This window comes from Petaurus breviceps, unplaced genomic scaffold, assembly GCF_028583685.1.
Source record: "Petaurus breviceps papuanus isolate PSGF00001 unplaced genomic scaffold, PetGlider_PUasm1.0 63, whole genome shotgun sequence".
Lineage (NCBI taxonomy): Eukaryota > Metazoa > Chordata > Mammalia > Diprotodontia > Petauridae > Petaurus > Petaurus breviceps.
In genome coordinates this window covers 272576-295504 of record NW_027186418.1, presented here as the reverse complement: position 1 = coordinate 295504, position 22929 = coordinate 272576, and the positions used below count along the sequence as shown (strand labels likewise).

The 22929-nt window shown below is 38.6% G+C and overlaps 1 protein-coding gene across 1 annotated transcript in view; it reads right to left on the bottom strand.

Moving 5' to 3' along the window:
- Window positions 1-22929, bottom strand: part of LOC138173649 (cholesterol 24-hydroxylase-like) — a 53400-nt gene that overhangs the window by 12315 nt on the left and 18156 nt on the right. Inside the window, 8 exon segments of the mRNA XM_069103700.1 lie at window positions 1397-1410; window positions 1412-1507; window positions 6867-6951; window positions 9444-9516; window positions 11783-11842; window positions 13507-13663; window positions 14945-15055; window positions 17538-17676. Coding sequence (XP_068959801.1) covers window positions 1397-1410; window positions 1412-1507; window positions 6867-6951; window positions 9444-9516; window positions 11783-11842; window positions 13507-13663; window positions 14945-15055; window positions 17538-17676 — 735 coding nt within the window.

Below are 22929 nucleotides of genomic sequence, written 5' to 3'. Positions count from 1 at the left end.
TGTTTCCCCGATAATAAGACCTATCCCGAAAATAAGCCCTCCCCTTACTGTGTAAGATTCCTCGAAAATAAGCCCTCCCCCGACAATAAGCCCTATTGAGATTGCTACTGTAGTGAAGGTGATCCCCTGCGCTACACGCTACATTATAGTACCCTCTGTATGCACCGTTCCCCCCGCCAGTGAAACGCACGCCGCGCTCCGAGCTGCATCCAATCAGAGCTGCAGGCATCATCCTGTTCTTCCCCAGTGATTTGCTTATTGAATAAAGGTACATTTTTTTGTTCACATTTACCTGTTTATTAAAATTGCTGTCAATGTTCATTAAAATAAGCCCTCCCCTGAAAATAAGCCCTCTGGTGTTTTTCTGTCCAAAAAAATTAATAAGACAGTGTCTTATTATCGGGGAAACATGGTAGTCATGCTGACTAAAGTTCTTCCTGTTTACATTCATTACTTCAGGTTAAGGTTCAAAGATCAACCAGAACCACCGAATGTCAAAGCTGAAAGGGGCTTTAGAATCACTGCATGAATGTCAGAACTGGAAAGACTCTTAAGGTCTTTGTGGTTTAGTGGAAAGAGTTCTGGCTCTGGAATCGGAGGACCTGGGTTCAAATCTCTCCCCTGACACATACTACCCATACAACTTTGGACAAGGTGCTTAATCTCCCTTTTCCTCAATCCTAAGGTCTCTTCCAGCTCTAGATCTATGGACCTGGGTCCTAGGCAGGTGGGACAGGCAGGATTGAATACACTGGTCCCTTGAGAGTGAGACAAGGTCACCAAAGGAGTGCTGATAAGTATAGAAGATAGTCACTTTGGTACATGCCACAGAAAGAGTATTAATTTGGAAGTCAATATCCTAGACTTGCATTGTCCTCTACTTAACCTTGAACAGGCTATTTCTCTTCTCTTGGCCTCAGCATCCTTACCTATAAAATGGAAAAAGCTGAACTAGATATTTTCAAAGGTTCCTCCAAGCTCAGATATTCTATGTTCTAGAATTGTAGGGCCCTTTCCCCCTCTGACTGTTCTCTGGAAAGTGCTGTCTACACTAGAAAATGCCTTATAGAGGCAAGGAAGTATCATTTCTAAAAAGGGAAGTGAGAACGCACAGAAAGTCAATCTGACTTTCTCCTTACCACTCCACGTTGACCCTGTTTCACAGCGGTATCTGATATTCACGTTACTTTTTAAAGGTGAGCCTTTGAGAAATGCAGAACCCCAAGGAGACTCCCATTTCTCAAGGAGGCATCAGGACCCAGGACTTAAAAGGGAGGTTCTGACACTTTGGAAATTTGGTACTTTCTTTCCCTTTCTTTACTACCATGTACCCCTGACCCAAATCTTCTCCATTGTCAAGCTTACTCTGCAGCCAGTTATGAAAAGAAAGACATACAAATAATGAGGTGCATCCTGGAATGAGAACGCCATCAACCACCGTGTCCTTCTCCAGCCACCGTACGGTTCCTACAACAGGAGGATATAGCCTGAGAATTTCTTTGAGAACCTAGAGAAATAACATGAGGTGGGCAATTAGTCCTCTATACAGAAAAAAACACAGACAAGAAGGAACAAACCACGTAATCTGAGTCTCCTTTCTCCCAACTTTCATATCAAACCAGTTGCCAAGTCCTGTCCTTCCTACTTTCATAAACTCTTTCTTACTAGCATGCTGGAGTTGAAGTCAGGAAATTCTGTGTTTGAATTGTGACCCAGACACTTACTTACTGTATGATCTTGGACAAGGCATTTAAGCTCTCTGGGTCTCAGTTTCCCCACTTGTAAAATAAGGAAGTTGACCTTATTGACCTTAAAGTTCCCTTTTAGCTCTAAATATATTGTCCTTTGATCCTCTTCTCCAATGCCACTGGACGTCAATCAGTCTAACCTAATTATCCCCACCTGAACAATTTTAACAATCTCCTAACCTGCTTCCATTCTCTGCCTCTTCCAAATCATCCACCACACACTGCTGGTCTCATCTTCCTTATTCATGAAAACAGTTCCAAACTTGCCCACTGATAGCAAGTCTAAGAGGAAGAAATAAATCATTCTTTTCAGCACATCACATTTGCCTGTGGTATTTTGTTATTGTTGGTATTGTTCAGTAATTTCAGTCATGTCCAATTCTTTGTGACCACGTTTGGGGTTATCTTAGCAGAGATACTGGGGTGGTTTACCATTTCTTTCTCCCGTTCATTTTACAGATGAGAAAACCGAGGCAAACAGGATTAAGTGACTTGCCCAGGGTCATACAGCTAGCAAGTGTCTGCAGCCAGATTTGAACTCAAGGAAATGAGTCTTCCTGACTCTATCCATTGAGTCCCCTACTTGCCCCGTCATGGTATTGCAGCTATCAATTTTTGTGCCATCCCCTTCTACTAGAATATATGTTCTATGAGGATAGGACTCACTCCATGATATCATAGAGTGAAAAGAGGCCTGGCTCAAGTAAGGACACTTGTTTCAAATCTTGGCAAATAAATGACTAGTTCTGTGACTAATTCCATAGGACTGCAGATTTAAAGAAGGGATCTTCAAGCCCATTTAGTTCAAGTTCCTCATTTTACACATAAGGAAGCTGAAGCTTCAAAAGATTAACTGATTTGCCCAAGGTCACCTAAATAATGAATCTTTCCTCCTGCCACCTTCCCCTCTTCCTACGTCCCCTATTACTGTCAAGGGAGCCATAATTTCCCTAGCCATCCAGGCCTGAAACCAAGGTGTCATCCTCAGCTCCTCACTCTCTCTTAACCCACAGATCCAACCAGTTGCCAAGTCTTAGTGATTTGACCTTCAGAACTTCTCTCACACATTGTCCTTTCTCTCCTGATGCTGCCACTGCCCTGGTACAGGCCCTTCTCACCTCACACCTGAACCATTTAAAAAAGTCTTCTAATTGGTTCCTCTGCACCAACTTTCTCCCTCCTCTTGTCTCCCTTCAGCTGTCAAATTAGTCTTCCAAAAGAGCAGGACTGACCGTGTCACCTTCCTATCAAAAAACTTCCATGACTTCCAATTACCTCTGGAATCAAAAATAAAATCCTGTTTGGCTATTAAAGCATTTCACAATCTGGACCCTTTTGCATTTCCAGTCCACTTACAATTTACTTTTCTACATGTACTCTTAAATCCAAGAACACTGGTGGTCATGTTATTTCTTGCACAAAACAGTCTATTTCCTGACTTTGGGCATTTTCACGGGCTGCTCCCTATGCCTGGAATTCTTTCCTTCCTTATCTTCACCTTCTTCCTGACTTCTGTCAAATCTCAGTGAAAATCTCACCTTCTACAAAAAGTCTTTGCCCTTAATGCTAATGCCTTGCCTTTGTGATGATATCCAATTCATTCTGTATATATTTTATTTGTACATCTCTCCCCCATTAGACTGTGAGCCCCTTGGAAGTAGAGACTTTCTGCCTTTCTATCCTCAGCACTTAGTAAATAGCAGGTGCTTAATAAATGCTTGTTGACCATATCTGTCATTGTTCTAGCTCTTGGGATTATGCTTGATCATTGCCACTTCTCCTACACTTTTGCCTAACCAACCAACTACATTTTCACTCCACTTAATAGTATTTTATTTTTTCAAATTACATGGAAAGATAGTTTTCAACATTTGCTTTTACAAGATTTTGAGTTCAAATTTTTTCTCTCCCTCCTTCCCTCCTGTCCACCGTTCCCAAGATATCAAGCAATCTGATATAGGCTATACATGCACAATCATGTTAAATATATTTCCACATCACTCATGCTATGAAAGAAGAATCAGAACAAATGGAGAAAATCACAATGAAGAAAAAAACAAAAAATAGAAAATAGCATGCTTTGATCTGCATTCAGACTCCAAAGTCTTTCTCTAGATGTGGATGGCATTTTCCATCATGAGTCTTTTGGAACTGTCTTAGATTATTATATTGCCGAGAAGAGCCAAGTCTATCAAAGTTGCTTATTGCACAATGTTGCTGTTACTATGTACAGCGTTCTGGTTTTGCTCACTTCATTCAACATTACTTCACTCAAGTCTTTCCAGGATTTTCTGAAATCCACCTCATTATTTCTTATAGAAAATAGTATTCCATTACACTCATATAGCACAACTAGATCAGCCATTCTCCAGCTGATGGGAATCCCCTCAATTTCCAGTTCTTTGCTGCCACAAAAAGAACTGCTATAAATATTTTATACATTTGGTTCCTTTTCCCTTTTTATCATCTCTTTAGGATACAGCTTTAGAAGTGGTATTGCTGGATCAAAGGGTATGCACAGTTTTGTAGCAATTTCTAAATTGCTCTCCAGAACAGTTGGATCAGTTCATAATTCCACCAACAACAAAGTATTCCAACTTTCCCACATCTTCTCCAACATTTATCATTTTCCTTTTTTGTCATATTAGCCAATCAGACAGGTGTGAGGTAGTACTTCAGAGTTGTTTTAATGTGCATTTCTCTAATCAATAATGATTTAGAGCATTTTTTCATATGACTATAAATAGCTTTCATTTTTTATCTGAAAACTGCCTGTTCATATTCTTCAATCATTTATCAAAGAACCAATTAATTTTAATCCCTCCCAATGGAACAATATCTTTCCCATGGTCCTTGCTTAGACAGGAATCACATCAACAAGTGAGGATGTTACAACCTTTCTATTCTAAGAGTACAAGGAGGGGGAAGTGTGGCAACAGGAGTCTAGGTTTTCCTTTTCTGTTGAACATCTTGAGATTGACATTACTGCAAAGGTCTATGGGTAGACTAGACATTGCTACCCTGAAGATCTATGAGAAATGTATGTGGCCACTGCAATGGACAGCACCAGATTCACTTGCAGGAATTATTTTATCTATTAAAATTTTAATTGTTCCCCAAATGCTCTAGTCACAACCCATGCACTACACCTGATTAACTGAACTTTGTATCTATACTTTGCTTATTTCTCAACTTTGTGTGCATTCATTTAGCTTGTCTACTACTTTAATTTGATTTTTGTTTGCTTCTAACTGTATAAGAATGTTTAACCTTAGGGGTGGCGAGGTGTCACAGTGAATAGAGCAGCAGTCCTGGAGTCAGGAGGACCTGAGTTCAAATCTGCACTAAGACACTTAACACTCACATGTGACCTTGGGCAAGTCACTTAACCCCAATTGCCCTACCTTCCCCCCCAAAAAAAAAGACAAAAAGAAGAATGTTTAACCTTGCACAGTTTTAAGAAGAGATTCTTCATGGCAATTACATTTTCTATCTGTGTTTGAAATGTGTCCTCTCCTACAGCTGTAAGTAATAAAGAAAGTGTTAGCCAAACTAAAATGAAAATTCAGGGAATTTTTAAAGACTTTTTAGATTTTAAAGATCTTAGATTTTAGATTTTAAAGGATTTTAAAGATTATTTAGTCCAACCCTCTCATTCTACAAATGTGGAACCTGGTCTTGTGATGTAGTGTGATCAGTCTACTCTACATGGGTGTAGTCTTAATAGGGTTGGGGAGGCCTAGCCTCAAGAAATCTATCCTACAATTCCATTTCTCACTTGGAAGGTGGATTTTGGAGGGGGTTAAGAATGGATGCAGCAATTCTAGAAAGTAATTTGAGATGATGCCCCAAAGGTTACTAATTATGCAAAACTCAGTGATACCTCAAAGAAAACAAAGAGGAAAATGAGTCAAATGTAAAAAAAAATATATATATATATATATATATATATACATACATACATACATATATATATATATAAAACAATTTTTTTGTGCTGGCAAAGAACTGGAAATTGAGTGGGTGCCCATAAACTGGAGAATGGCTGAATAAGTTATAGTATATGAGTGTTATGGAATATTACTGTTCTGTAAGAAATGATGAAAGGGATGGTTTCAGAGAAACCCAAGGAGACATATGAATTGATGAACAATGAAGTGATCAGAACAATTTATACAATAAGAACATTGCAATAACACTTTGAAAAACTTATGAACTCTGACTAACACAATGACCAACCACAATTCCAGAGGATTCATTCATGATGAAACATATAACTCACCTAGGTGATGGACTCAGACTGCATATTGAGACATCTATTTTTTGACATGGCCAGTGCAGGATTTTTTTTTTGGCTTGATTATGTGTATTTTCTACAAGGGCTTTTCTTTTTTTCTTTTTCAATGGGGATGAGGCAGAGGAAGGAGGGAGAGAAGGCAGATTTTGATTAATTGAAAAAATTAATAAATATAAAGAGAATGAATACAGCAGACAGGGATGTGGCTGCAATTATTTCTCTGAATCCTGGAACATAACAAGAATATATAGTGGTGGGTTGGGGCAGATAAGGTAGGTAGAAAACTGGGCCCCAGAGGAGGGACATGATGGCTATGGGACCTTTGGGAAGGTCAGTTCAGACCCTTGGAAAGAAAACAGGAATAGTCATGACATGGATAAAAGAGGCCATGATGCAGGGATGTCAGAGGACTGTCAGAGAGAGGAAATAAAGTCCCTAGATTCTGGCTACCTACCTAACTCATCAGTTGTTTCTAACCTGCTAAAGAAATGCAAATGCCCTAAGTACCTTCTAAGTTTCAGCACCAAGGGAGAAAGCCCTGATTGCCATACACCAGTTATTACTCTGTGTTTAAATGAGGTTCCAGTTGTAATATGGAGAAGGGTTTGCTGAGTTTGGTTATCAGATGTGTAAAGTGCAGGCTCTATGGTTTGTGAATTTCTAGCACACTTAGGAAAGGCAAGAATGCTCTCATCAGCTGAAGTCTCAAATCGAGGCAGAAGTCTTTACATTCCATCTCTAATGCTGAGCCAGAAGTACAAACCCCAAATTCAGAAGCTGTTTTTTTCATCATTGTGAGCAGCATTTGTAGGTTTCCATACCTGTGAGAGGTACTGCAATTTTCCAAGGTCTTGATATTCAATGATTTTTTTGGAACCAACAACTTCATCCACCTCAGCATGAAGCCTATTGGGGAAATCAAAAAGGAAAAATAAGGAACTGTTCTCCAAGGAGAAGCTTTTCCACATTCAATTAGATTCAAATAGTACCAGGGAGGCTATGGATGGGGTTTCCTGTTCAAGATGTGCAGGGCCTGGTGGCCTCTGGGGTCCTCTCCCTCTTGGAGATTCTCTAATTCTGTTCCTCACATGACATGGTACTCAGGACTCTGACTATCCTGCTCGCCCCTCCTCTGCTGAGGAGACTCAGATCTTTGTCTTAGAGGGTGATTAAAGGAGCTGGAGCTGTTTAGCTTTAAGGAAAGTAAACATAGCAAAGGAAAGATGGCTCTCCTTGACTAATAAAAGAATTGTCATATGGAAAAACTTCACTTGGGTGATCAATATCATCTTGGACTAGGGTTACTCTGGGCTCTCAAAGGCTTCGCGGAACAAGTTCTCACAGTTTCCACCAGTCTGGAAAGGCTGGGACTATCATCCCTATGACAGACTATATTAAATAATAATAGCTAATATTTACATAGGACTCATGCCAGTTTGAGATGTCTATGAGATCTCTAATACATCTCACTTCGACAGATAGTACTGAAAAATAATCTGCCAGGTCTAGACCTGAAAAGGAGGGGAAGAGTAGGCTGAATTGGATTTGGGAAAGCATACACACTTGAATAATTCCTAGTTCCTATTTGACTCCAAAATCCATCTTTTACTTCCAGTGTTCTGCCAGTGATGCTTTATAGCTCAGTCAGGGAAACACTCTAAAGAACCAAAATTGTGGGTAAGCTAAAAGGCAATCACAAGATGTATGGTGGGGGCAAGTGGGCTATAGCACATTACCAAATGATGCATGGGCACAAGAGGTGGGAGATAATATGTCATGTTGGAGAGGTGTCGTAGCGTAAGGAAATGCACCAGTCATTTAGGGAGAGCAAGAGATAATAGAAGACAGTCTGAGTATTGCATTAGTACCCAGAGAATGTTAAATTATCTAGAGAAAGGTCCCTAGCATGCTGACTAGATCCTTTAGGGAGGACAAGAACAAGAAATGCATAGAATAAGAAGTTTTACACATCTTTGCAATCTGTACCATTATAGGGAGGACCCACATTGATGAAGTTATGGAGGTATTAAGGAATGAAAGTATAAGTTATATGGAAGAGGTACTGGACATGTTGTCCTTAGCCACAGGGGGCAGAAGTAGGACCAATGGAGTGGAGGTGAGGAGGGAGAATGGGGAGACTTACAAGGAAGCAGATTTCAACTGCATATATGAAAAAAAACTTCCTAATAATCTGAGCTCTTTAAAAATGGAAAGGGTTGTGATAAGAAGCAGAAATCATAAGATCATAGATTTAGAGCTAAGAGTTCTAAGAAGCCATCTAGTCTAATCCTCTCATTGGAAACTGGGGCCAAGAGAGGTGAAATGTTCAAGTTCATAAAGAGAGTAAGCTTCAGAAAAGCAGGATTTGAACCCAGGTCACAAAAAGGATGGCTTCCTTGTTGCCAATAATTACCTGCCACAACCTTCTCTCCCAAACCCATACCCAATTCCAACCCCCACAAAAAGTTCAAGCTATCCATAACTTTTCCCAATTATTTGGTGGTATCTTCCCTTTGTTCAAAACTGATCCCCCAGTGAGTTCAAAATCATGTGATCTTGTGCATGGACCACTTCTGTGGGGACTTGGTCTACTCCAGCTGCTCTCCCATATTCATTTGTATGGGCCATTTTCACTCTTTCATAAAGAGTTGTTGTTCAGTTGTTGTTTTAGACATACCAGATTCTTCATGAGCCCATTTGGGTTTTCTTGGCAAAGATAGTAGAGTAGTTTGCCATTTCATTCTCCAGATTATTTTACAGGTGAGGAAATTGAGGTACATGGGGTTAAGTGACTTGCCCAGGGTCACACAGCTAGTAAGTGTCTGAGGCTGGATTTGAACTTAGGTCCTCTTGATTCCAGGCCTGGAACTCTATATTCTATGCCACCAGCTGCCCTCATCAAGAGTTCCTCAGCGGGGCGGCCAGGTAGCACAGTGAGTAAGAGCACCGGCTCCAGTGTTGAGAAGACCTGGAGATCGAATCCCGGGCTCAGACACTTGGCACCCACCCAGAAACACCTGGCCGTGTAACCTTGAGCAAATTACTTAACCCCAATTGCTTAGGGGTGGCCAGGTGGCTCAGCGAGTAAGAGCACTGGCTCCAGTGTCGGGATGACCTGGATCAAATCTGGGCTCAGACACTCAACACCACACCCAGAAATAACTGGCCGTGTAACCTTGAGCAAGTTACTTAACCCCGATTTCTTAAAAAAAAAAAAAGGGTTCCTCAGAAACCACTCCACAAATTAGAGGAGTCAGAGAGTCCTATAATTTAGGGAGTCATAAAAACCATGAGTATCATATAACACAGAATCTTTGCCCAGGAAGCCCTAAGCAATAAATTATTATCCTGGGTAGATAATGCTCAAGAGACACCAAACTCAAATTCGAACAACTTACTGTTCTACTATTTTTGGATGTCGTTGTAGTTCCATTAATGCAAGTAAGATCTGATTGGAAGAAGTTTCAGATCCTGCAACAACAAAAACAGTGAAAGTAGAAAGAAATATGTAGGATTAATATCGTGCCTTATGGTTTGCAAAGCACCTTACAAATATTGTTTCATTTGATCTTCACAATAACACTGGGATGTAGGTGCTATTATTATCCCTATTTTACAGATCAGGAAACTGAGTCACAGGTAAGTGACTTGCCCAGGATCACACAGTCAGTAACGGTTTATGCTGGGACTTGATTCAGGACTTCTGGCTTGAGATGTAATACTCTATCCACTGCACCAGGCTGCCCAAGTGTAACATCTTCCATGTATTGTTGAGGCATCAGAGTCACTGACACATACTACTTTTAATCACTATGAGCACAAGGACTAGGTCCAAATTACCTACTAAAGTATCTCCCTCATCCCCAACCACAAAGCAGACATTTAATAAATTCTTGTTGAATGAATGAAATGAATCTTGGAGCTAAACAAATCTTATTGCTGAATTCAAAATATTGCAGCTTGAAGTGTATTTAGATCACAAAACCATAGACTATCACAAGAGGAAAGACCCTTAGAGTTACTGTATCATGGAATGTTGGAGCTAGAATAGTTGTAGCATCATAGATTCACGGAATGTCCAAGTTGGTAGAGAGCTGAGAGATCAACTCATTGAAAATCCTCTTTTCCCTCTGACTACTGACCTCCCTTGGCTTCTTTTAAACCCCAACTAAAACCTCACCTTCTGCAGCAAGCCTTCCCCAACCCTAATAATTCCTGTGCCTTCCCTCTGTCGACAATTTCCTTTTTATTCTGTACATAGCTTGCTTTGTACAGATTCATTAGCATTGTTGCCTCCCCCCATTAGACTGTAAGCTCCTTAAGGGCAGGAACTGTCCTTTGTTTCTTTTTGTATCCTTTGCACTCAGCACATAGTAGATACTAAATAAACGTTTATTGATTGCTCGAATTCACAAGGGAAATTGAGACTCGGAGAAGATAAATGACTCACATAAGAACACACAACTAAATCGTAGCTGAGACAAGACTAGGGACTAGATCTCCTGACAGCTGGTGCACTGCTCATCCATTCAACAAATAATTACTTAATCAGGCTCTGTTGCTGGACTCGTCACTTCCCCTTACTTTTCCTCATCTGTAAAATGAGGGACTTAAACTAATCACAAATGCCCTTTCCTGTCTGATATCTTGTCAACCTATGAAAACTATGACCTACAATTTAATGGAGGCATCCTGGTGTTGTAGATGAACACCTCAATCGAAACTGGAGGACCTGAGTTCAGTTTGCTGCCCTATTAGTTATTGGTGGTGCAGTCATGGGCAAGTTATTTAAGCTGAGCCTCAGTTTCCTCATCAGTAAAATGGGAATAATGATACCTACACTATTTACTCCCATAAGTTTATCATGTATATGATAAATGAGATCATGTATATAAAAAATTGTATAAACCATAAAGCACAAGATAACCATGAGATCTCATAACTATATGGTGATTAAAGCGTCATGACCCTAAAAGTTTGTTAAATTATTAATTTGATTCTTAGATAGTATAAGTCTCAGCTTCAGCTCTGCCTCTGTTTCAATAATGGAAAATTCCTGATAGGTGGAACCTAACTTAGGAGGGCTCACCTATATTGGAAAAGTAAAATGGAAAGTCAGTCATTGCTCTCATAACCTAATATCTTGACCCATATATAGTAGGCAATATTGGGCTGAATCAGGATACCTGAGTTTGAGTCTCAACCCTGACAATAACACTGTGAGGCCTAGGATGAGTCATTTCCCTTCTCTGGTCCATAGTTTCCTCATCTTGCAAATGAGGATTATTGAGAACCACAGTAAAATCATTGTTTGGCCAGATATTGTTGGTGATCAATTTCCCGGTTATAAGCATCATGTGACCAAGTGTAAATCTAGTTATGTTACACTAGGCTAGAAAATTAGATCCTATTTAGCATCTGTTGTTTGTAATTCTTGGTCTAAGATGCCTGCCTGATCCAGCATTCACTGGTCTAGGATTCTAAGGTCCATTCTAGCTTTTACATTTTAGGTCTCTACATTCTAAGGCTTTTTTTTTTTTAGCATTTACATTCTGTGCAAAAGTGGTATGCAAACTAGAAAACAGAGGTTTACATTAGCCCCTGTCTGAACCTGGCCTTTAGTTACCCAATTCTTATAGAGATAAAGAGAAAAATTCCCTAGAGGGTAAAAGACTAAATTGAGAGACTTTTATTTATTTTTTTAAAAATTGCCCCAAGACAGTAAGGGATTACAAACCAGCAATGAGAAAAGTGACAAAATTATCCACCATAAACTCATCATTTATTCCTTCTTCAGCTGCAAAAGACAAGGGAAAGATAATATGACATTAAGATTATCATTGTTTAAACAAGAAGAGCAATTTCTATAATAATATTATGCAGAAAAACAACTTTAAAAGACTTGTGAACTCTGATTAATGTAACGATCAACCATGATTCCAAAGGACTGAAGCATGCTACCCACCTCCTAACAAACAGACAATGGATTCAAGATGGAGAGTGAAACATGTTTTAGTTCGTGGTTAATATAAGAATTTGCTTTGTTTGACTATTCATATTCCTTATGAAGGTCTAATTTTTCTTTTTGGTGTGTTCAATGGGAGGGAGAGAAAAGAAATTATTGTTAGTTAAGAAAATAACAAAATTGAATTTTAGCAAAAATCATTGTTGCTTGACATATTCAAATAATTACATAATCATGGTTCATGACACTGCCTCTGTCTAAAACACTCTTTCCCATTTCTCTGCTTACTGACATTCTACTCATCCATCAAAGGCAAGGTCCAATGTCACTTCAATCATGAAGCTTCCTTAAATCCCACTCTGAGTCAGTGAGTTATCATTCTCTCCCTCCTTGGAAATCTGATAGCAATTTGCTCACACCTTTTTTATTCATTTATCTACCTGAAAATTTCAAGGATCTGAGATTTCATTGATATGTATAACCACGTCACTAAGGAAGACTGAAATCCCCTATACCTTAGTAAATGGTCTGAGAATTTCTGTGGCTGGAAGATTCATCACCAAACTAGTGAAGAACCTTTCTCTTCCTCCTCTTCCTCTTGAGAGGAAGGAAGGAAGGGAGGAAGATAATCAAAGAAGAATTTGCCTGCAATGGTATTGTAACTAAGCATACAGAATACAGGGAAATGATTTGCTTATAGGAAGTCCAACACAAAAACCTGTTTCATATCTTCATTGAGAATGGACAGGGTAAGAACAATCAGCTAAAGGTACATGAATTTCAATTATTTGTAGATCATTGAAGAAAAGTGAAGATTTCCTTGCAATGAGTAGAAAAATTCTCTTCTGTTGTCACATATTTTAAAATAAACTCACAGCTTATTATATTATTATATGTACTTGGGGGCTATTGGTTCAACAGGGATAAGTGCAATTCTTTCATGTAATAAAATGAAAAAAGTCATTCCAAGAAAAAAACAAAAATTGAAAGTGACCTAATGGGCCATGGAAAGATACAAGGTCAGTGCAAGTAGGCTGCACTACATTATCAACAATGAACTGCTTATAGGAGGTGGCATAAAAATTTAAAAAACAACAACATTGCCAGGAAAGAAAGGAGGTGAGCTGGTCATATAGAGATAAAAGCTGGGCATCCAGGGTGTTACCTTGGTCCCCATGAAATGGTAAAAGCCCTAGGAGGGGACTTTCATCCCAAAGGGCAGATCTTCTATGGAAGATTTTTGATGGGATGCAGACAATAGTTGTGAATAAGAAAGTTTTGGACAGGTTTGTAATATGTGCCAGTGGAAGACACAGTCCTACGGATAGGTGGATGAATGAATTGAAATACTAAAGTGATAACAATAATGCTGAATTGTAAGCATCATTTCTGCCTCTTTACAAAGCCCATAAAATAAAATTAAGTTGAAGGTCAAATTTTCTTTCTCTTTCTTGGGTACGTAAGTTTGTAAGGAAAATGGAGGTGAATACATCTACCTTCTCCTTTAAGCATCTGCGTGATAACATCTTGGGGGAACTCTTGACCATTCTGGACAGCTTCACGCCTGTACTTGATCCACTCTTTTCCCATCTGACGTAGAAGCCTTACACTTTCTTGGGTCTTGTTTATCAACTTCCGTTTCCTTAGTGAAAACTTAAAAGGGTGTTTATTTTGTTTCATTATTTCAAGGGATATAATTCAACTTAATTCAGAAAATACAGGTTAAGGATTTGCTGTGTACAAAGCCCAAGGCTAGGTCCTGGGGATGCAAAGTATTTAAATATCGAACGGATCCTGTTCTCAAGGAGCTTGTAATCTAATGTGTGTGGCAAAAAGGGGGAAGGTGAATGTAGCAAACAAACACAAATAAGTATGACAAGAAAGAAGAGTAAGAAGATGGTAATTGAGGTTTGGAAAGAATCAGGGGACTTCAATAACTGGAGTAGGGAAGCAGGGGTTCCAGCATGGAAAAAGGGACAAGGAAATTCACAGAGAGAGGCAAAGGCACCATGAGAACGGAGTACAGAAATTAATCCAGTTTGCTTAGACCACATCATATTCACAAAATCTTTGCACTGGAAGAAATCTCAGAGATCAACTAGTCCAACTCACATTTTGTCAGTAACACCTTTGTCAGCATTCTGAACAAGTGGTCAGGAAAATGGAAGCAATATTCAAGGAGGATGGAAAAATAAGATGAAGCTTAATTACAAAAGTTCCAGGATCAGGGGGCAATGGGAGTGGGAGGGGTACTGAGCAAGTAAGGATTCTTAACCGAGTGGAGTGCTTCAGCAATGTGGAGGAGACAAGATAATAGTACATCAAGACAGTGGCTATTGTTTTAAATCACAGATCAGGTAGAAGAAATCCCAAATTTTATAGACTCCAGAATTTTTCTTCCTGGGCTCTGCCTCCTCTAATATACTACAGAGTCTCTTCTACTCTACCCCTTGTTCAATGAATGCATGCCATCACATGGCCCTAGAGCTCGAGTTGTACTATTATTCAATCAATTCCTATCTATAAAGGTGGTGCCTTTAGTCAGATAAAAAGATCTTCCTGCCCTTCTAAAGAAGACTTGTTCATTGAATGCTTATTGCATTCACTCAATAAAAGACTGGTTGACCAACTACTCAGGACAATTTCTCTTGCCTAGAAGACATTGACATGCTAAAGGAGAAATAGACTGGGAACTGGGAGAATGGATCTTAGTACTAGTGCATTCATTTACTCACTGAGCAAATTATTTCTCTTCCATGGATGTCAGTATCTTCTTTTTAAAAATGAGAAACCAGGACTAAATGATATCTAAGGTCATTTCCAGCTCTCTAGTCTATGTTCTATGATTTTAAGGTCCCTCCTACCTTAATATTCTTTGCCTAAAATCAGTGATAACTCTAATAGGATATTCATTCAAGAATCTTAGATATATACCTTTGAAAAGGGATTGTCAGCCAGAGTTATACCCTCGATAATGTTTCTTATTGCAAGAAGAAATGTCTTCTGTTCATCAAACAAAGATTTTAACTCCATCCCAAAAAGTATCTGCAGAGAAAAAGAGACAAAATGTGGTTAATCAAATCACTTTTGGATGGAAAGCTATGAGATCAACTTGAAACAAAGTGCCTTGAAATGAGAATCAAGAGAACCATTTTGTAACCTTGGTTGAGTCACTGACCCTTTGCAGTTCTCAGTTTCTGCATCTGTAAGATGGAGGAGTCGGGCTAGATGATCCAAAAGATTTGTTTTCACTTCTTTCATTGTAAGAATATATAACACTTAATGGATTACCAATAGATTAACTACTGATGAACCTACAGATTCATGACTTTTAGAAGGTCTATAGGGCAATATTAAACTTAATTGCCTTCCCCTTAATGAAGATCCCAGTCTAAGAAAATTAAGTTTAATAATTGCCCTGGATAAGACAAAATCCTGCTATAAGGGACTTACATAAGACAGAATCCTAAAAGGGACCCTTCCTGACTTGACAAAGAGAGATGCCATTCCATTTTACAGACATGTCTCAATCCCATATGCACCCTCCCCAGAATCCAATGTCATAGCCCAGACTTTCATAATGGGGCCATAAGTGCTGGAAGGTGCAACGATGGTGGGTGCACTTCCATCTTCAGAACCTCTAGGCCGAACTCCACAGCCACAGATCAGATGGAATTCCTGATTCTGTGTAGACTCCCAAGCCAACATTCATTCCAATAAATTCTAGACCTTAGAGCAGGGGTGGCGGAACCTGTGGCCTCGAGGCCACATGTGGCACTCTAAATCCTTAGGTATAGCCTTTTGACTGAATCCAAGTTTTATAGAACAAATCCTTTTATTAAGGGTTTTGGTTCCAGAAAATTTTACTGATCTTCATAGCCCCCTGGCTACTGTTCAGAAGACTAAAGGACTAGTTTCTCATGTAAGTTTAACAATGGATTTTTGTCTCCACTGTATAACTTTACCCCAAACAATACAACCTGGCATATGATGACCTCAACCCTATTATGATACTCAGCACACAGTAGAATAGTTTTTATTGTTTCACTACTTTTTCTGTATTAAAAGAAAACACCAGAATTATAATGAACTAACTAGAACACTGTATTTTGCTATCAATTAGCAGATATATAATGAGATCCTATAATTAATAAACAGATCTTTTCAAAATGGTTTGTGATGGGCACAAAAAAGAGGGAATGTGGAAACATATTAAGCCCCATCTAGGTGGCCCAGTGGATAGAGCACTGAGTTTGGAATCAGGATGACTCATGTTCCTGAATTCAAATCTGGCCTCAGACACTTACTAGCTATGTGACCCTAGGCAAATCACTTAACCCTGTTTGCCTCAGTTACTCATCTGTCAAATGAGATAAAGAAGAAAATGGCAAATCTCTCCAGTATTTTTGCCAAGAAAACCCCAAAATGGGGTCATGGAGAGTTGGACACAACTGAAAAAAAAAACTGAACAAATTTCCTCTTTTGGCTATATATTACAAAATAACATTAGGACAATACTTTAGTCTCAGGTTCTTGTTCTAATCTGAATGAGAAACCCTTACTGGTCTTTCTTTAACTATCAATTATAAAACAATACACTGAAATCTTTTTTTACATCATTCATATCAAGGGCCTAACCAGTCTGTGAACAGAGAGGCCTGGTCAGCCCAGAAAGGACTCCTTGCTGAGTTGATTAGGGTAATCATTATAGTAAGAGAAAAAAGAACTCATTCATTAATCCAATTAACAAAAATGTCTCTTCAATTTATCTTTAACCAGGCAGAAAAGAAAATCCTTAGAGAAGAGTTATCCCTGTTTTCTACCAAGGATTCCTTAAACAGTCTGGGGGGGCTCTATGGACAACTTCTCGGAATAATGTTTTTAAATACAGAAAATAAAATAAATAGAACTACAAAAGAAATCAATTATACTGCAATACAATTAGCAAAATATTCAGAAAACAAGTTAAGGTACCTCAGGTTAAAAACTCCTCTCTTAGAGAGAATGGTCAAAGATGAATTAAATGGTTTAGGAAAATGAATCTCCACTATCCATGGACATGTTCTGTTTGATGAAGACTGTTTACTGAGCTCTCACTTGAACTCTGTAATCATGTTTTCTCATATTGTGGAATTTAGTCTTTGTGTGAGGATACTAAAAATTGTAGCTTGAAAATGCTTCAGGTGAGAGAGAAAAAGAGGGAGATTATCAAAGGCAAAATGAATTTGTATTCCCCCTAAGTAGAGTTACTTAGAATTAGAATAATTTAATTAAAATATATTTATCTCTGAAAGGCTTGAGTTTAGAACATAAAGAACTGAATCTTTTCTTCCACATTATTTTGCTGTTAAAATAGTAGAATGATCAAAAATGAATTTTATAAAGAAATGTGTAGGATTCTGACTGTAATGGAAAGGAGAAATCAGTTCACCTTGGCCAAAATACAAAAGCCAAAAGGAAAAAATTAGGTAAATTCCTTTTTCATTCTCTGCTCATTGACATGATGATAGAAAAGTCCCTTAGTTACCTTAGCAGATATGGCATAAACAGTTGAGTATATAATATCTTCCATGCATACTTCGGTTTTCCCATCAGCCTTGGCTTCCAGTATTTCCATCATTTGTTCCACTTTTTCATTGATAGCTCCCATTGAGTTCGTCAAGTAACTATGAGAATAAGCATAATTATACTATGGATAACAATAACCTAATAACATTTGCCAACTAGACAAATCATCATGGAATGATAGAGAGCTAGTATGAAGAAGAGAAGGAGGAGGGGGAGGATAAGAAGGAAAAGAAGGAGGAGGAGAAAGAAGAGAAAGGGAAGGAGGGTTGGAGGAAGAAGGGAAGGGGAGGGGAGAAGAGAGGACAAACAGCAGTTCATAATTCAAAAAGCAATTTATAACTCAAATAAAACCCAGAGTGTCAGACTTTGAGAGGAACTTTAGAATTAGAGAACTACACAATATCAAAAGTGGAAACACGAGACAGACCCAAGATGGTGAAGTACAGACAGCACCTTAAACTGAACTCTTCCAACAACCCTCCAAACAACTTTAAAATAATGCCTCAAACTGAATTCGGGAGTGGCAGGATCAACAAAAGATCGGGGTAAGACGTTTTCCAGCTTAAGACAACTTAAGCGGTCAGCAGGAGAGGTCTGCGACACCAGGTAGTGACTGACCAGATTGCAACTCAGGCCACACTAGCAGCAGGACATAGACACAGCTGCAACAGTAGCAGCAATAGCAGCTTCAGGAGCTGTCAGCCCACAGACAGTAATTGTTACCCCCTCCAAAAAGCAAAAAAAAAAAAAAAATTAAAAGGGAAAACAGAAAACAAGGGGATTTTATAGCAAGTTTCTTTGATATCGGTCTCATTTCTCAAATATATAGGGAACTGGTCAGAAAGAGATTACAGGGAACTCTCTGCTGGCACTGGTTGCAGGACCCTGATTGCATTGACCATATGGGGCAGGGCTGGGTTGCGGTTCCAGGGTAAAAAGGAGCACTAGCATTTGCATCTGCCAGGAAGCAGGGGCCTTGGTCACAGTTCCAAGGCAGAGAAAAGTGCTTAAGGCTGCTCACAAGGGAGTGAGAGTCCTGGAATCTGTTCCAACACAGAGAGGAGCAAAGGGGAACAAGGTCCCTTCCTGGGTAAAGACCAGAGTACAGGCCAGGAGAACAGTAACCACACCTCTCCTTGGATCACACCACCTTCGAAGCACTGAAAACTTACTAATCCTCAGAACTAGCTCTAAAAACAGTAGCAAAAAAAAAAAGATTATTTTAAAGTTAGAAAAAAATAATAAGAAAATTCATCAGGAAGAATAGAATGTCCAAAAATATCAAGAGAATCAAAGGGAAGAAAGGTGGCCTAGTAGTACCAGATCTCAAGCAATATTATAAAGAGGAATCATCAATAAAATCTGGTTAAGAAATAGGGTAGTAGATTAGTGGAATAGATTAGGTATACAATACACAGTAGTAAATGATCATGGTCATCTAGTGTTTGATAAACCCAAGGATCCAAGCTTTGGGGGCAAGAACACACTATTTGACAAACTGCTGGGAAAACTAGAGAGCAGTTTGGCAGGGACTGGGTATAGATCAACATTCACACTGCATACTGAAATAAAGACAAAATGGGTACATGATTTGGGCATAAAGGGTGATGTTATAAGCAAATTATGGGAGCATGGAAAATTTACCTGTCAGATCTAGGACTAAGGGAAGAATTTATGACCAAACAATAGAGAGTATCATGTGACATAAAATGGATAATTTTGATTACATTAAATTAAAAAGAGTTTGTGCAAACAAAACCAGTACATCCAAGATTGGAAGGAAAACAGGAAACTTGGGGGGGGGGGTGATTTTACAGCAAGTTTATCTGATAGAGGTCTCATTTCTCAAACATAGAACTGAATCAAATTTATAAGATTACAAGTCATTACCCAATTGACAAATGGTCAAAGGATATGAAAAAGTAATTTTTAGAAGAAGAAATCAAAGTTATCTATAATCACATAAAAATACTCTGTCATTACTGATTAGAGAAATGCAAATTAATATAGCTGATTAAAATAATACTTCACACCTATTAGATTGGGTAACATAAAAGAAAACCAAAATGATAAATGATGGACTGGACATGGGAAAATTGAGACACTAATGCACTGTTTGTGGAGTTGTTAAATAATCCAACTATTTTGGAGAGCAATTCCGAACTACATCTGAAGGGGCTATAAAACTGTGCATACCTTTGTAAAGGTAATGGGACTCTGTCCCTGACCCCTAACAGACTGAATGTAATGACATAGAGCCTGTGGTGGAAGGAATTTACTGAATGGGTGGAGCAGGAAGCTGGAAGTCAGAGTAGTTAGTATAGTGAAAGAGAGAGAGGACACAGGCAAGGAGACAGCTAGGTATTTGTGGGAAGGTTTGGAGATAGTATTGTTCTCTGCAGTGTTACTGCATATAGATTTCTTTGTTGCTATGATGAATTCAGTTTTCTGGTGTTGGGATTTGACTTTCTGGTATCTGAATAAATGTTTTGCTTCTGTCTTCCATATGAAGAGTCTGCTATATTTTGTGAGTCAGAACTATGCTGGAATATTCACAGTAGCCATCGATACTATGAATATCATGTTGGTGCTACAATCCTTTGACCCACCAATTCCATTACCAGGTCTATATCCCAAAGAGACTTTAAAAAAATGAAAAGGATCTATATGTACAAGAAAATTTATAGCAGCTCTTTTGTGGTGGCAAAAAATTAGAAATTTGGGGGAAGAACAAGTTGGAATATATTATTGTGAGGGCATACTATTGTACTATAAGAAATGACTATCAGTATGGTTTCAGAAAAATTTGGGAAGACATATGAATTAATGCTAAGTGAAGTGAGTAAAACCAGGAGAACACTGTACACAGTACAATGATCAACTGTGAAAGACTTAGCTATTCTAATTAATACAATATAATCCAAGATAATTCCAAATGACTCATGATGAAAAATGCTATCTACCTCCAGAGAAAGAACTGATGGAGTCTGAATGCAGACTTAAGTCTGATTTTATCACTTTTTAATTTTTTTTGCAACATGGCTAATGTGGAAATATGCTTTGGGTGATTTCACATGTATAACTGATTTCTTGTCTTCACAATGGGTAGGGGAAAATGGCAGCAGTGGGGAAGAATTTGGAACTCAAAAAAATTTTTAATTTGGAAACGTGAATCTAGAAAGGTGATGTCTTCCCTCTATCCTATGGAAGGCTATCTGTTAAGTCAGTTGAGGAGAAATGTGGAAAACAATTATCTTTCCTACAAGTTGGTATTTTAGGAAAAAACAGTCCACAATTATCTAAATGTCTTTTAAAAAGGAATCATCCTAAAATATCACATTGCTTGTGTCACTTTAATGCTGAAAACATTTAAATGTCTCTTCTCTCTTTGTAAAGAATACATTTTTAGGGGGTGGAGAGAAGATGGAAGAGTAAAAGCAGGAACTTACTTGAGATTGTCCCTAATGACTACACAAATTTTAGAGCTACAGAACCCACAAAATGACAGAATGAAATACATTCCCAGCTGAGGACAGCCTGGCACACCGACAGGAAGGGTCTATCACACCAGGCTAGGAGCAGAGCACAGTCCTGCATGGGCCATGCTAGCACGGACCAGCACCACAGACCAGCTGGAGCAGACCTCAGGGGATCAAACCACTGGCAACTGTGGCAGTTTCAAGACTTCTCAAACCATAAATGCCAAAAAGAAAGCAAAAGGTCAATGGGGAAACTGTTGGAACTGGGTGAGAGAAGAGGGTGGTTTGGCCCCTGCCCCCAGGGTAGTGGAGGTGGCTTGGCTGCAGCTTCTGCTGCAGAGGCTGCTTCCAAAGCTCCAGGCCCATAGATGGAAAGGGGACCAAGTGACTAACCAGAGGGCAACTGCAGCACTAGGCAGGTGCCTAGAAGAAGCTCTGACAACGGCTGCACAAAATCCCAGAAATTTGGGACAGAGCACTTTCCACTCTGGAAGCAGAGTTCTACCTTGGCAAAGAGCTCAAAGTTCAAGCATCTGGCTGGCAAGATGAGTGTACAGAGAAAAAGAAATCAGACTATAGAATCTTTTTTTAGTAACAAAAAGGATAAAAACATGGAATCAGAAGAAGACAACAAAGTGAAAAAAGTCAAAATCTTCCAAGAAAAATATGAACTGATTGCAGGCCATGGAGGAGCTCAAGAAAGATTTTGAAAATCAAGTAAGAGAAGTAGAGGAAAAAATGGGAAGAGAAATGAGAACGATGCAAGAAAATAATTAAAAACAAGTCAACAGCTTGCTAAAGGAGACCCAAAAAAATACTGAAGAAAATAACAACTTTAAAAAATAGACTAAAAAGAGATCTATTAAGTCAATGGGAAGAAGAATGCCTTAAATTGGCCAGAAGGAAAAGGAACTTCAAAAGCTCACTGAAGAAAATGATTCCTTCAAAATTAGATTGGAACAAATAGAAGCTAATAAGACTTTATAAGAAATAAAGATATTATAAAACATATCCAAAAGAATGAAAAAAATAGAAGGCAATGTGAAATATCTTACTGATAAAACCACTACCCTGGAAATTAGGTCCAGGAGAGATAATTTAAAAATTATTGGACTACCTGAAAGCCATGATCAAAAAAAGGGCCTAGAAATAATCCTTCAAGAAATTCTCAGGGAAAACTACCTTGATATTCTAGAACCAGAGGACAAAATAGAAATTGAAAAAAATTCACAGATCACCTCTTGTAAAAGATCCTAAAAAGAAAACTTCTAGGAATATTATAACCAAATTCCAGAGTTCCCAGGTCAAGGAGAAAATATTACAAACAGAAAAGGGGAAACAATTTGAGTATTGTGGAAACACAATCAGGATAACATGAGATCTAGCAGCTTCTACATTAAGGGATCGAAGGGCTTGGAATATGATATTCTGGAGGTCATAGGAGCTGGTATTAAAACCAAAAATCACCTACCCAGGAAAACTGAGTATAATACTTCAGGGGAAAATGTGGTCATTCAATGAAATAGAGGATTTTCAAGCATTCTTGATGAAAAAAAAACAGAACTGAACAGAAAATTTTACTTTCAAATACAAAAATCAAGAGAAGCATGAAAAGGTAAACAGGAAAGAGAAATCATAAGGAACTTATTGAAGATGAACTGCTTATATTCCTACATAGAAAGATGATAATTCTAACTCATGAGACTTTTCTCAGTATGAGGATAATTGAAGGGAATATATATGTATGTATAGGTGGGTATATGTGTGTATATGTGTGTACACCTATACATAAAGCACACAGGGTGAATTGAATATGAAGGGATGATATCTAAAAAGTAAAATTAAGAGGGGAGAGAGGAATATATTGGGAAA